We start from the raw sequence: 14,356 nt of genomic DNA, 5'->3' as shown, positions 1-14,356 counted from the left end.
GGAAAGAGCACACTGAAGCATTTACTAAGGCCAGTGCCAGCACTCAGCACCATGCCTTCAGTTTCTGCACACCAAAAGGAGCATCAGCAGTCAGACCACAGGGACATGCCAGCCACATGTGCCTGTCCAAGCCACACAGGAACTATTACTTTTACAAGTGTTGTCCAGAAACTCAGACCTACACTAGACCCAGAAGACCTTACAGTCTCATCTAAACAGACCAGGCAGGCAGTGAATGAAACAGTTGGTCTGTCACTCCATTACACAGGGTAGGAGGAGAGGGACAGTGAATGACACACACAGACAATGGCAGGGCCACAGCAGAAGGATGAGCCTATTGCCACTGTGGAGCAGAGCTCTGTAGTGTCATTCCTCCACAACTCAGGTGCTCCCAGGCTCAGAGATGCAGCCATGTGTGCCTGATCAACTGTTCAACACAGGCAGGTAACAATCTATTCTGCTGGGGCTGCTCCTTGACCCTGAGATGTGCTGATGACAGAGGGTGTCTTCCCACAAGAAGACCACAACCCCTTTGTCTGTACAGAAATGGTGTTTGGGATGCAGCAACAGCAGCTGTAAGAAATTTAGACAGAGGGCGGGCATCTCTCAGACCATTCTTTTACTTTGAGCCAATCTCTGAGGCTCATTATATCCACCCCAAACACACCTCTCCACAGAAATCACCCTCTTTTTAGATTAAAAAACAAAGCAAAACAAGACAAAACCAAAACTTGTGAACAACAACCAAACCACAAAATACTTAAAATGTGTTGGAGTGACCCATCAGCACTTTTCAGTCCACAACCAGCACCAGAGGTGGTCCAAGATGCTGTTTCTCTACTGCAAGGAGCTGAAGGTTCTCATCACAGTGAGCACATAAAAGACAGCCCAACAACATGCATCATGTTCTGAACCCTGTGCCCCTTGGATACCCTTAGGCAAAGTCCTTGCCAGCTTTTTTATCTCTGCTGCCAGTTCCCGTGGGTGTCCAGGATGTGCTGGCACACACCCACGGCCCAGAATGGCTCCGTGTGACAGCTAGCCTTGGACTTTGCCTGCCTGAACAAAGACAAGAAGAGGCTCTGCGGTGCCTTCCTTCTTTCTGGCTGGTGGCTGCCTTTTTCTTCTGGCTGGGATGTTTCAGGGAGTCAGGGACATTGAGTTAAGGATTCCGAGGGCAGGGCAGGGAGCCAAGAGAGTTCTTGTTCCCGTAGGACAGGAGGTCAAAGGACCAGCACACTCCCTCTTGGACAGCGCTCACAACTCCTCCATCTGCGGCCACTTCCTCAGGATGTGAGAAATGCTGGGTAGGTGAAATTTCACAGTGCAAAGGGCAGAGGAAAACAGTTCAAGAATGGCAGTGCTAGGTCAGGACAGAGGCTCTATCACTCTCTCTCCCCAGCTGAGACCAACACTAGGTACATAAGAGAAAGCAGAAAACACAGAGGAAACCAGAGTCATCCTTCCCTGACACCCCTTCCCAGCACCCCCGAGTCTCCAGCACAGGAATTTCCCCAGGTGGGGCTTGTGTGGGAACCATGTGTACCCACCCATGGTGGGTTTGTTCAGACCCTGACTGTGCTCCCCCAGCGCCCTGTGCTGAGGGTTTCCATGGATTATCCACAGAGAGCGTGAAAAGAGCACTGCCATTGGCTTTAAACTTCAACCTGAGAATTTCAGGAATGGACTCAGATCAGGAGCATCTGGTTTGGCCCTAGCAGTGCTGCAGTGAGCTGTGAGGAGGATGTTTTTAATCAATTTTGAGAGGGGGTCCTGGGTCAGCCTCCGTGAAGAAGAAGGAGGCTTTAAAACACCTTTAGAGATTCCAGGGGTCAGCACATTTCTAAGAGGATTGTGGTAGCATTATGGGAAGGGAGGGGAGCTCAGGGGTTTAGTAGATTTCAATGCTTCCCAGTTTCTATCAGCTCCTTCCCAACAGTTTAGGGGTCTGGCTAACACGATGACTGTGCTCGGAGTTGGATGCCTTTTCTTTCCCCATCTTTCTGACTGCTATCCTGATGACCCTCTCCTCTGTTTCCAGTAAGAAAGGATGCACAAGCAAGTCTTTCCTTGGCAGGGCATGGAGCCAGCCTGCCTTATCAGTCATGGAAAAGTCAGCCAGGGACTTTCCACTCTCTGTTGCTGTGCCCTGTGAGGAATACCAGCCTGGTACATCTTACTTGCTTCAGAGACTTCCCCAGCTTCCCCTGTGCACTCTTGGCAGCTCTGCCCTGGCAGACTTCAACTTGACTCTCCTCGATGGCTTTTTCCTGGCCCTGGTGATCCTCTGCCTGGAAATTCTTGGACAGGGGTATCCCACAGGAAAACTGCAAAGGATGCTGCTGCTCTGGGGCAGTGCAGCCCCTCTGATCCACAGGGAAGCCCCCAAAATCCCAGTCACTGTGGCCTCCTCGAGTTCCCTTTGCAAGCAACTGAGAAAAAGGCTTACTTGGAAATTTCAATATTCAACTCCTTACCCATGCTGTCCCTGATGACCCATGCAAGAGTGGCATGGAGCTGCAGATTCTCTTCACACCAGAACCATGCTGGTGAAACGCAATTGTCTGTCTGTCAGAGAAGGCCTGTTGTAGCAGATCCATATCAAATCCCTGTAGAACTACCTGCCCTCCATCTTCACACACATCTCTGGTACAAGAGAGCAGCTTCGGGAACAGAAGAAGAAATATTGAGCAGATTGGGACTGCTCAGCCTGGAAAGTACTGACCCAAAAGACTTGTGTGAGTGCAGTCAGACATAGGCGATGAGAAGCAAGATGTGGACCAGGAGGAATTCCTTCCCAGATCATGCTGAAGGAGTCTGGAAGTAGAGAGAGCAATGACCCTCCTGAAACCCAACCAGAGCTTTTGTGGAAAAGCACCACAGGGTCATGTTTGCAGGGGTTAATGCCCTGCTGAAATAAGTTTTTCTCTCCGTTCCATTGCCTGCATGCAACACAGGAAAGGCTGCAGACTCAAAACTGGTGATGCAAGTGAGGCAGAACCCCTCTGGATAGCTGGAAGCTTCTGCTCATCACAGACTTGTCCTAACTGCCAGCATAGCCCATGATGAATGGCCTCAGCATGTTCTGGCACACCACAGCCCCGCAGCATTTACTTTAGACAGTTGCAGCACAAGGAAGACAAATGAGATCCAGAGAAACTCAACCTTCTGTTGGCCCCCTCCATATCCATTTACATGTCTGTTTTTGCCTCCAAGGCCATGCATCTCCTTTGTTTAGGAGAGTATCTGGCTTCTGATCTTGTTCCAGATGTTTTATACTTGAGCCCTTCCTCATTCCCTTAAAGCACTGAGCACAGACACTTGAGCACCTGCTTTGGTTAGAACTCCCTTGACTCTGATGCTTCAGACCTTGCATCATCCCTAAACCACAGCCTCTGTCTGGCACTACCCAGGGAGCGAGGCAGTGCACATATCCTGCCAGCCAAACTCTCACAGCTGCCTCCCATTGAAAGGTCCTCAAAACCTCACCAGGGTGAGGATACACAACCATGTGGAAAGGTCTCTGTCTCTCTGAGCTACCCAGAGAGAGAAGGAACCCCTCAAGGGCTCCCCCGTCCCCATCACACCCTGATCCCTGTCCTTGCTTCCGGCCCAGCTGAGCATCAGGGTGCTGGTGATATACCCATCCACTCCACTGGAACGTGCAGCAGCGTGACAGCTCTGTGGAGAACACAGTCCTGCAAGGACAGGTGGTCTGGGAAGCATTTGGCAAGATGGGAACAGTATGTCCTGCCAGCTAACTCTCCAGCTTCAAACCAGTCTTTATTTATTGCAAAACAAGGCCCCACAGCTGCTTTCAAAAGGCATTTGATGCTCCTCAGCTTCACGCTCACCCTGAAGAGCTGTTTTCTTTCATCTCTTTGGGTTGCTGTCTTTGTTCCTCATGCCCAAACTCAAATTATGCTGGTGAAATAGAACCAAGGCTGCCAAGACCCATGCCAGGATCATGCTAGCAAGTACCCAGATGGTGACAGTAAGAACCTTGGTTTTCACCACTGATGGTTCACACTTTATTGTTAGCACCGCACAGCCTGCTCCACTTCAAAGGGAGCTCATGGATGACACACAAGATCTGATTCCCCAGTCTTTCTTGACAAGCTCTCCTCATGCTCCCAAGGCACCTTCATCACATGGGCACTAGATAAAGTCTTGGATTTGTGCTCAGGACCAGGGGTTTCTTGTAGCCATGGGCAGCCTCACATCAGCATCCAACAAATAAGTGGGAACTTCAGAGTGTAACTCCATCCTCCTATCTCCACCTTCTAGATAGGTTGTCAAGGATCTAATGCAGCCCTTGGAAGGATAGCATAAGGCAGAGGAAGTCCACCTCACCCACTAGGCCAGTATAATGAAAAAAAAAAGAATTAGGAAGGTCTGCTCCAGGTCAGATGACCCATCCTGTGCAGAGCCAGAGCCAGCACTACTTCCAGGTTTCCAACATGCTCTGGTCTAACTGTAAAATTTTTCAGCAGTGAACATGCAGCATTACTTCATCTGCCTCTTCCTGCTAAATGGAATTTCCCTCTAAAGACTGACCTAGGGACCCCTGTGTTTTCTTGACCTGTCAGAAGTAAACTCAGAGAGTACTTTTTTCACTTTCTCTTTGCTATATCCCTTTGTGTACTATTAACTATTATTACTGTGCAATCTGTTCCTGGAAGCAAGATAAACCCAAGTTCCTTCAGCCTGTTCTTGGAGGCCAGGTCATTCAGACCTCTGATTAAAGTTGCTGCTGCCCTCCACAACCCTCCCAAGTGGGTGAAGACCTTTCCTGAGTCCAGCTGTTCTGTCTAGGACCACCTTTGCCAAGAAGACTGATTTATATAACTTATGCACTACAGGACCACTCATGCATGATGCCCAAAACCCTCACTGAAGAAGTCTTTGTTATAAAATAAACAACTCACCCTGCCAGGAGGTATGGGGACAGCACCTGCATGCAGTGACAGCAAGTAGAAGGCCACGTACCCTCTTGTCCTCATCCCAGCAGCTGCAATACAACCTCCATTTCTCCAATTACTACTGCAGCAGCTGCTGAGTTGGGCCAGAGACCTAAGCACCTCTAAGTATGAGGCTGACTCACAAATGGCTCTTTGTGGAGCTTTTTTTTGCTTCAGTCTGCAGTAACACAGTTTCAACCACTGGTTCTACAGCACACGGGCATGCCAGGAGGTGCTATTTTTTGCAACAAGCCACTTGTGTTGGATTTGCAAGCAGCAGGGCTAATGAGCAGTTTAGCTTGAAATCAGGCCAAGGCAGAGAGAGCATCCCTCCTGCCATCCCCTGTCACACTGCAAAATATCTGCTGCTCCAAGTGTCTGTACTGGGATGTGGAACAAAACAGCACAAACAGGACAGAGTCTCCCTATCTGCAGTGGAAAGTGCTGAGCTGAGTGACAGAATCTCCAGGACCTGCTGCCTTCCTGAAGCCAATCAAACACCACAGGTTCAGCAAAGAGCCATTACACAGCACAGATGTAGCCTTCAAAAACAGCAGGGGTCAACACAGCAGATGTTCAGACCTTCTTTCACCTCAGGCAGACAATGAAATCCACAATCCTGTTGGCTCTGACACCAGGAATTCCCTGGAGTGGCTGGCCTTGCCAGGGTCAGAGGACAATACTGGAGCATAGCACAGTAGCTGGGAAATGAAACCAAGCATTGTGAGAAGAGTCTGAGTCTGTAGTTACAGCATACCTAGGACACTTCTGCTTTTGTTCTTTGCCATACAGAGGCTGTCATCCATCACCGTAAATGCTGACCAGTGCCTTTCCAAAAGCCATGTCAGCTAAACAAAAGGTGGGAAACTATAAGCTGCAGGTACGTTTAAGGCAAGCATTTGATTTACTCACCAAGACCACCTCCACAGCTCACATTTCTGGAGCATCGCCCCTCCCAGAGACAGCAGAAAGTCATGGCTTGATAATTTAAACAAGCTTAAGGAGCATGTATGTAAACACAGTTGTGTGTTTGCTGTGGGGACAGTCAGCGCACATCCCAGAAGAGGAGGGGTTTTCCCAGACCAAACATCTGCAACAAGGAAAATTTTGTTTTCTGTGGGAAAGTGGAGAAGAGTGAGATGTGTTTGTAAAAGAGCCCAACAAAAGGCTGCAGCGGGTGACCCTCCCAAGCCAAGCAGCCATACCACACCTGGCACATCTGCACTGACGCAACACAGCTGCCAAATCCCTGTGGCCAGGCACAGTAAAGTCTGGGGCGAAAGGATCCAAGGAAACTGGACTGGAACCGGACAGTACAGGGCTGAGCGGACAGAAGGAAAGGGAGACACAAGTATTACTGCTTTGCGCTTGTTGAAGCTAAACAAAGATTGCAGGAAGAGCCTTTGAGTCTGTCTTACTGCTAGCAAGATTCTGGCTCTCCCTTTCCACCATGGATAAGCAAAGATTTTTCATGCTTATGGGTTTAATGCGTTCCAGCCAGCTTTGGGCTGCACACCAATTTCCCAGATTCATGAGAAGCTCCAAAATATTCTCTTCTTTGCTGCTGTCCTTGCCTGGTTCTTGCCCCATGGCTGACCCTCCCATCTGCTCAAAAGCAGAGCTAACCAGCTCTTTATTAGCCCTCTCCAAGTTCCATCCCTGTGGTCTGAGCTGGTGATGACCTGTCACCTCAATCTCTTACACACCCAGCCCTGTTTTGTTGTGTACCCAGGCCATTTTGCTGTAGTTGCAGAGCAATTGAGAAAAGAAGGGAGGGTGGGTACCCCCCAGCCTACTGTCCAGGGTACACACTACAGGGAGCAGAAAAAAACCTTACCTAGAGGCACAGCTAAGCAGGAAAACAGCAGAAAGAGGTGGGGAGGGCCACAGATATGGAGGCCATACCTCCTGGTCTGGTTTCACTAAGCCTCCCATCACTGCCTTCCACTTCATCAGGAGGAATACGTAATGGGTACTTTCCAGTCTTCTGTCAGCAGGATAAGTTTTCTATTTGCTTGTCCTCCTGATTTTGTCTTTATCTCCAGTTTTTACTGCTACTGTGCATAAAAAGAAGATGGGTGCACCTGAGGGCAAAGAGGATGGGTCCTCCCTCCCTTTCCAAAGAGTGTGCTGAGTCCTGGGACCTGGGCAAAGGTGCATCTGGCTTGTGGCTGAGCCCACACTACAATGAGCTGTAGTACCTACTACTTTTGAAAACAGAGAGCTGAGCCCCATAGGCACAAGGGTCTCCATATCAGACAACGTCTGGGCTCATTTTGACTCCAGGGACCCAGGCCAGGAAAAGCACCCAGGTCCCATGCTCCAGTCCTGAGGATCAGAACATGAAGTTGGAGGCCGGGCTATACTACCGAGGAGAGTTCAGCTGCAGGGGGACCATGTTAGGGATGGCACCAGCTCCTTCTCTGAACCCCACAGCCTGGCTAAGAGTGCTGGCACCTTAGCACAGGAGAAATCTCACCAGAAAGTGTCCAGACAAGCAGCACCGGTGATGATATGCTGGGAATGGGGGATGGGGGTGGGGGGTGCAAGCAGGGGCCTGAGGATCTGGATCAGGTCTGGATCATCTCCATCACCTACACATCTTGTTGAGGCAAGTGCAAACAGCACAATGCAACAACACTAAAGGGGCTTTTCTTCACCTGGCTTCACAATAATCTACACGTCCCATTTCCTCACAAAAACTCAGGCAGGTCCCTGAGCCCCTGCCAGCCAGGTCTGGCACTGCTGCCAAGCAAATTGTGCCTATGGAGAGCAGCCTCTTGCCTTGGCGCCAAGGAGAGGAGACCACCAGCATGGGGAACAATTGGTCCTTGCACTGCCAAATGTGGCCAGGGCATATTCACAGCTCCTGTGGATGCTTCTTCACTTGGAATTGATGCAGAGGGGCTATGCAAGGGTTGTGAGAGAGGGAAGAGCTTTTAGCCCTGATGATGCTGCTTACCTTGCCTGTGGGTACATGCGGGCAGGATGCCACTGGTTCCTTCCCAGTCACTCCAGGAGCAGGATGTGCAACACATGAGGGATGCTGGTGACAGAAAAAGCTCCTGTACACCATGCCTTTGGAGGAAAGGGACTAAAACAGCTCCCGTAAAGCCCATGAAATGGATATTGTGGCACTAAGTGAGACCAGCATAGCATTTTCCTCTGGTGCTTTGCTCTCGCTGCAGAGAAGCGGACAGGTGTTTTTGCTATGGACTTTCAATCCTACCTCCTGGCTATGCCATGTCAGACCTTGAGACCGCAGCAGATTGTACCTGCTGTGTCTGGTGCCCCTTGAATGCAGCCTGGGAAGCATCTGAGACTGCTTTAACCATGCCATTGAGACAGGAGTGCACTCATGACCCCAGCTGTGAGTCCTGGCAGCCAAGGAACAATCCAAAGTCTGCTTGATTTGCTTGCATATATGCAGCCTTGTCTTTCTCTCTTGCTCTTGCGCACAGTTACCAAGGGAGTAGCTCTTTAGTCAGCTCCCTAGGAAAGCTTTTTAGTTGTAATATCTTGTTATTCCACAACATGTGAAATAGAGGTCCTAGGTTTGGATTAAGGACTCAAGTAATACAGCCAGTGCTCCGGATGACCTCACACCAGTGATCCCAGCACACAGGCCCCAAGCTAATGAGGGTATGTCTGCATCATACTGCAATGGATTTTTGGTCCTGCCCTGCCAGACCCTAAGGATACAGTGTGGGTAGGAAAAGAGCAGGAAAAACATGTCTGGGAAGAAAGAAATAGGAATACTTTTTTACTGAAACTAGCTTTTGTCTGGGAGTCAAGGTTTTTGGCATGGCTGTGACTAGCTGCTTTCCCTATTCCCTCTGAAGAGATCATTGACATTTTGTTTCAGAAGAGCTCACTCCCTAGTTTACTAAGCACTAAGGCCCACAGTTTTTTGACAGATTCCCAAGATTTGGGCTCTGGAGTAGGGACAGCTGCTGCAGGGCTGGAGGAGGGACAGGAGCCAAGACCACATACCTGGCCCAGGACAGCATCTCCTCCTGTCCTCCCCTGGAGGGTAAGGGCAGCCTGCTGCCAGAGATGGGACCTAAATTGCCACCCACTTGAGAGCCATGACATACAAGGACCTGGCAGGGATCTGTAGTTAACAGCTACATTGCTCCGAGGAGGAGAAGTTTACTGCTCTCAGGAGAGATGGAAGCCATGAGCTCTCCAGCCATGTTCTACGAGGCAGGTTGCAAGCCATCCCTCAAACTCTGATGGAAACAGATAAACCTGCTTCCAGCACCCAAGTGATCAGTGCAAGTCCCTTCTCCCTCAGCCTTACTAGTTCAGCACACTGCTCTGCTTGTCAGCGTAGCCTCCAGACAAGGATGACTCTGATCTGCCCCAGGCTAAGCCCCTTCAGTGCAGTCCCTGCCCTGCACAAGGACCTGCTCCAACTGCAGAAGTTCAGCCTCCATGCAGAGCCACACCAACCATCAAGCATCATCCCCTCCCCAGTCACGGTATCTCATGGCTGAGCAAGTAGCAGGCAGGCTTCTATCTAAGCAAGCACCAGTTATCCTCTTTTCCCACTCACACTGTTTGTCTTGGCCTCTCTTCCCATACCAGTCTTCCTTCTCTTCCTTCTCCTCCCCAGGACTGAATTGCTGGGTCTGTCACTATAGTTAATGAGCTGGGACAGAGCTGATGCTCTAGGAAAGTCACACCAAGAGTCATTCAAGTGTGTGGGCATTGTGTGTGCACAAATACACGGAAGGAGGACTCCAGAGGGGAGGACACCTGGCAAAGAAATAAGTAACCAACTAAGTGAGCCAGGAGTCCACGGGAGGAGAAGGGACAGGACTAAGCTTGCACTGAAGATGTCTCAGCAAAAGCCATCAGATGTCTGGACATCCTCTGGCTTGAACAGCCCAGCCAATGCACTACAATGCATGTCATCCCCTGGAGGTCTGGTGGCCATGTCCCCCCTACCTTCAGAAACAGTCCCTAGGCCACCTCACTCCCAACCTGTGCCCAGGCATGCTGTTTAGTGCCAAACCCAGGCCAGGGTGAGTGTGACTAATTTAATGATGTTTGACACTGTGGTATTTGGGAGGAGAGGATGGTGCCTGACTGGTGGCCACATGAATCCCATTTGTGAGTTTTCACCCATGCTTCAGCTGGACAGAACAACTTTGTTCAAACACCACATGGCCTGGGCAAAAAGGCACTTCCCAAGAGGATATAAGGACACTTTAGGGCACTAAGGCCATAGTCCCAAGTGCACAGACACAGGAAATTCAAGGCTCAGGAGGAAAATTACCATGGACTCTAAGTCCACTGTTGATGAAGGTTAGGAGTTGGAGGGCTGCTGTCTGTGCTGATGTGCCCAGGAGCAGTTGTCTTTGACAGCCTCCATTCTCCCAAAAGTTCCTTCCCCTCATCTGCACCCTAGCTGCTAGCAAGCACCAACCTGCCAGGGCATTCAATGACACTGTGGCTCAGTTTCCATTCACCACAAGGCCAAAGATCCTATTCCTGCTACTCTTCTTCCATGTCTCATGCTCCCGTGTGAGCTGAGACCTGGGAAGTTCCAACACAGAAGCTGCACTGACAAGACTGAAGTGTTTTGAACTGGATGGTGCAATACTGGCATGCTCCCTCTCACCCCATCTCTGCATGTACCCCCAGGGGGACCCACTCCTGCAGCCTGGCTGAGCCATGCGGAGCAGGGCATCTGCCTCACTGTGGTGCTAAGAGACTGCCCGGAGAGACGTGCTGTAGAACAGGTTCTTCACCCCATGAAACCCCTTTCCCTATCCCCACACACCAGCACAGCCCCCTTGCCACTGCAGCAAGACAGGCAGTGCTGGCTGCACACCACACACTCCACGCTGCCTTTCAGGCTGGAACATGAGGCACATCAACTGACTGCTGGATTTTCTTTTTATTTAACAAAATCACAGCACAAAAAGAGAGAAAAGAAGCAGCATTATATACTGAATTGTTGCAATGAGCAGTTCTAGCAGCAAATATCTGAGAGTAGTGTGAGCTCCAGGCATGGGTGTGGGGCAGGGTTTGAAAGTGGCATCACACTGGGGGACCGAGAAGGGAGGTGATGTTCCTGAGGAACTGCCACATCACTGCCTGCGCTGCAGCTGCTGAGTTACTGGCTCTATTTCTACCCTTGCAAGGAAGGGCAGGAGGGAAACTGGACAGAGAAGTCAGGTGTCAGAGAGAAACCACGTCATGCTGCCTGTGAACATCTAGGTTGTACTCAGCAAGAAGCAGCACAGTGCACAGCCACTGAGGAGCATATCCATCCCCCCATCCCTACCCACACTGTCCCATCCTGCCAGCCCTTCCCTCAGGCCTGCGACTGACAATGGAAGGCAAAGGGATCAGACTAGAGCTGGAAGTCACAGCTGCTGTGCTGAAGGAAAGCTTGAGACTCCCCAAACTCTCATTGCAGAACAGTCCATCAACCAGCTTCCAGGCTGTAAAGGCAGTGGAGTCCAGCAGCCCCAGCTCAGCCTGACACAGGCTGCTCAGTCACACCAAACACAGATGGAAAAAGAGAGAGCAGGCAAGGCTCTGCCCAGCCCCACACACTGGCACAAGTCCCATGAAGCATCAGCCCTGAGGCTGGAGGTGGAAGCAGGTCAGCTTCATTAGCATCAGATTCACAGCTGGGAGCTGGTACCACTCCAGGTGTTGGGACCAGCCATGGGTTTCTTCAGTGCCTACTTGCCTCGGGGTTTGGGCTGGGGAAGTGAAAAACCCAGGTGTTATTAATGTGGTCCTCAGGGCAGAAGCCTCCCCAGAGCCCATTCCTCCACTGCTCAATCCATGGTGGTGAGGTAAGGTCCTGGCAAGGCTTACAAAGTGCCCAACAAACTCATTACAAGCCTTCCTTATGAAGGTGCACAAGCAGCAGGCTCCAAGCATGGGAGGTGAGGGGTTTGTTCCCAGTGACATTTGCTGTGACACTCATCAGGTTCAGCCAAGAGTGGCACTGAGTGGACAATGGCCCCAGGGCTGCATTTATTTGGGGTGGAAGAGGGACTGCAGGGGAAACAGATTTGGTCCCAGCTGGAGTGAGGAAAGATGGAGGCCAAGACAAAGTATTCAAGCCTCAGTAGATCATGTCCCTGCTCTTCCCAGCAGCCCAATCACACTAGGAAAAGTCTGTTTGGAGGAGGACAAACCCACCCTCAGGCTGCCCCCTCACCTGTCTGAGAACAGGGATAGTTCTTACCTTCCTGGCAGAGCTGGCATTCAGCTTCTCTTGAAGTCGAATCACCCACGGGGATTGGAGTGGGGCACAGAGGCGTTTGCCCTTTGTGGTGATGAATCTGGCAGGCCCATGAGGGAAAAAACCCAAGATGAAGTGAGCAGGACACCTCAGGTCTGCTCAAGAAGAGCTCAAACTGTCACTCTCTGCCTCCCTCACTACCCTCCTACAATTCTGCCTTAGATTATTTTCTTCCCTGAGTTTTGTCCCATATTTTTCCCTCTCAGCAGATTCTCCTCTAACTGAGTCTCTTGACTACAGGATCTCCTCCACAACCCTCCCTATTCCCTCACTCTCAAATGCAGCTCAACATCCCTCCTCCACCCTGCTCTTCCTCCATCCCTGCCTTCCTGCAGAGTCCATCCCTTGGCCATCACAAGCCTACAGCTCTTGTCCCTCAGCCATCACCACTTGAGCTCTTACACAGTAGCAGGGATAGTACAGCCATCCTGCACTAGCTGGAGCCGGTAATCCTTCACTATCCGCCGTGGGATGGGTGTCTCACTTGTCCGCAGGCAGCAGTCAAGGACGTTGTTCCCACCACGCACTGGAGAAGGAACACACCATGCAGGCTGAGGTCAGTTGCACCTCTCCCAGCCTCCCTGCAGGGTGAAGGAGCTGTGGCAAACCAGGCAGGATGGGATGCCCTTGCATACCATCCTATCTGGGCACACAGGCACCAGCTTTATTGCTCTCATGCCCCAGTGCCAGGAGCCGTTTGCCTCCTTCCAACAGAAAGCAAAGGAGATGAGGAACAGCAGACATGCAGAAGACAACCCTCCTGTATGACTGGGTCCATTCTGTACCCCTCTCCTGCACACCCGCAAGCAAGGCAGGATGAGGGGGTCTTCACTTCAAGGTGCTGCAATATAGACACCTGTTCCTGAGGAGATGGGCATGACTTCAGATTTACTTACAGAAGCAACCATAGGTTTGGCAGCCACCCTATCACCAGCCCACCCTACACAGATCATTCCTGTGACAGCTAAGGGACACAGATCTCTGTGCTTGTTTGCAGGGAAGGGGATCTCAGTCATCCTCCCAGCGAATTCTGTATTCACTGCTAATGCCTGACAAGGCTGGTGATGCCCAGGGATGTCTATAATCCCTGGCAGCAAGGTGCAGTGCAACACCAAGAGGTGTCTGGACCTCCCATCTCCCCAGCACAGAATACAGTTTCTTGTGTCACCCACCCAGACAGCTGTGACCAGTGTAAACCCCGTGTCCAATGTCAGCAGCCCCCCAAAAATGAGCCCTGTCCTAACACATGCATTTCCTCCGGCTCCCAGCCCTGTCACTTTCCCCCAGGCTACCCCATGCCACAGAGTGACAAGGGATGCTCCCCTGTTGTACTGCAGAGAATGGGACCAAGGTGATCCCAGCCCAGTTGCGCCAGCTGGGCTAGGGCAATGGGAGGCAGAATTGCTCCATGGCCCTTCCCAAACACACCTTCATAGCCCCAGTGTCCTGCAGACTCCTGTCTGGACTTCAGGCAGGACAGCGTCCTTTTGGGATAGGTTACAGAGGATGCAGGAGGGCTACAACAGACCCCCAGCCATGGGGCCCTCTAATAGTCTAGTGGAAATCCAAAAGAGAGGAAGAAACTGAATTCACTCCCTTCTGTAGAAAAGGCAGCCTAAGAGGTTCCCTCTTACCATCCAGGATACATCCCAGCACCAGAAGACTGAGGCAGAGAAGATGCAGCCACTGCATTTTGATGCTGAGTCTGGCAGAGGATGGGCTGGAGGCGATGGAGCTTCTGGCAGAAGAGGTGAGCTGTGCACAGCTTCCCTGCACTCTGCTGCTCTCTCTCCCCAGTGCCTATATATCCTTCCAGCCCGGGACTTTCACTTTCTTTTGGAGAGGAGGGAAGCTGGGAAGTTGCAACAAGTCTTACCACAGGCTGGATTTTAATCTTTGAGAAGTTCCCGAATATCCCAGCTGCTTTCCCTGCAGCCAGATTCTCTGTGGTCCCAGAGCCAAACACTTTCCTGCCCTCTCCTCTGCCAGTGCTCAGGCCACAGGGATTGCTGGTCAGGATCAGGCAACCTCAGGATCCCTTTACCCTGTGAGAGCACCCCAAGGCCCTGGGATAGCACATGGGGTGTCTCACCCCATACATTTCCCAGTGTCTTATCTG

At 51.1% G+C, this 14,356-nt stretch overlaps 1 protein-coding gene across 1 annotated transcript in view; it reads right to left on the bottom strand.

Annotated features, from left to right (window-relative positions):
• LOC103807892 (C-C motif chemokine 19-like) overlaps positions 1–13,929 on the bottom strand; it is a 22,649-nt gene extending 8,720 nt beyond the window's left edge. The window contains exons 1-3 of the mRNA XM_009080640.1: positions 13,872–13,929; positions 12,640–12,763; positions 12,181–12,277 (exon numbers count right to left, since the gene is read on the bottom strand). Of these exons, the coding sequence (XP_009078888.1) occupies positions 12,181–12,277; positions 12,640–12,763; positions 13,872–13,929 (279 nt within the window). The remainder of the gene's footprint in view (positions 1–12,180; positions 12,278–12,639; positions 12,764–13,871) is intronic.
• Positions 13,930–14,356: the final 427 nt, after the last annotated feature.

The sequence above is a fragment of the Acanthisitta chloris genome, unplaced genomic scaffold (assembly GCF_000695815.1).
Source record: "Acanthisitta chloris isolate BGI_N310 unplaced genomic scaffold, ASM69581v1 scaffold8658, whole genome shotgun sequence".
Taxonomy (NCBI): Eukaryota; Metazoa; Chordata; class Aves; order Passeriformes; family Acanthisittidae; genus Acanthisitta; species Acanthisitta chloris.
The sequence above is the reverse complement of the archived record's forward strand: the minus strand, read 5'-3'. Positions and strand labels throughout refer to the sequence as shown.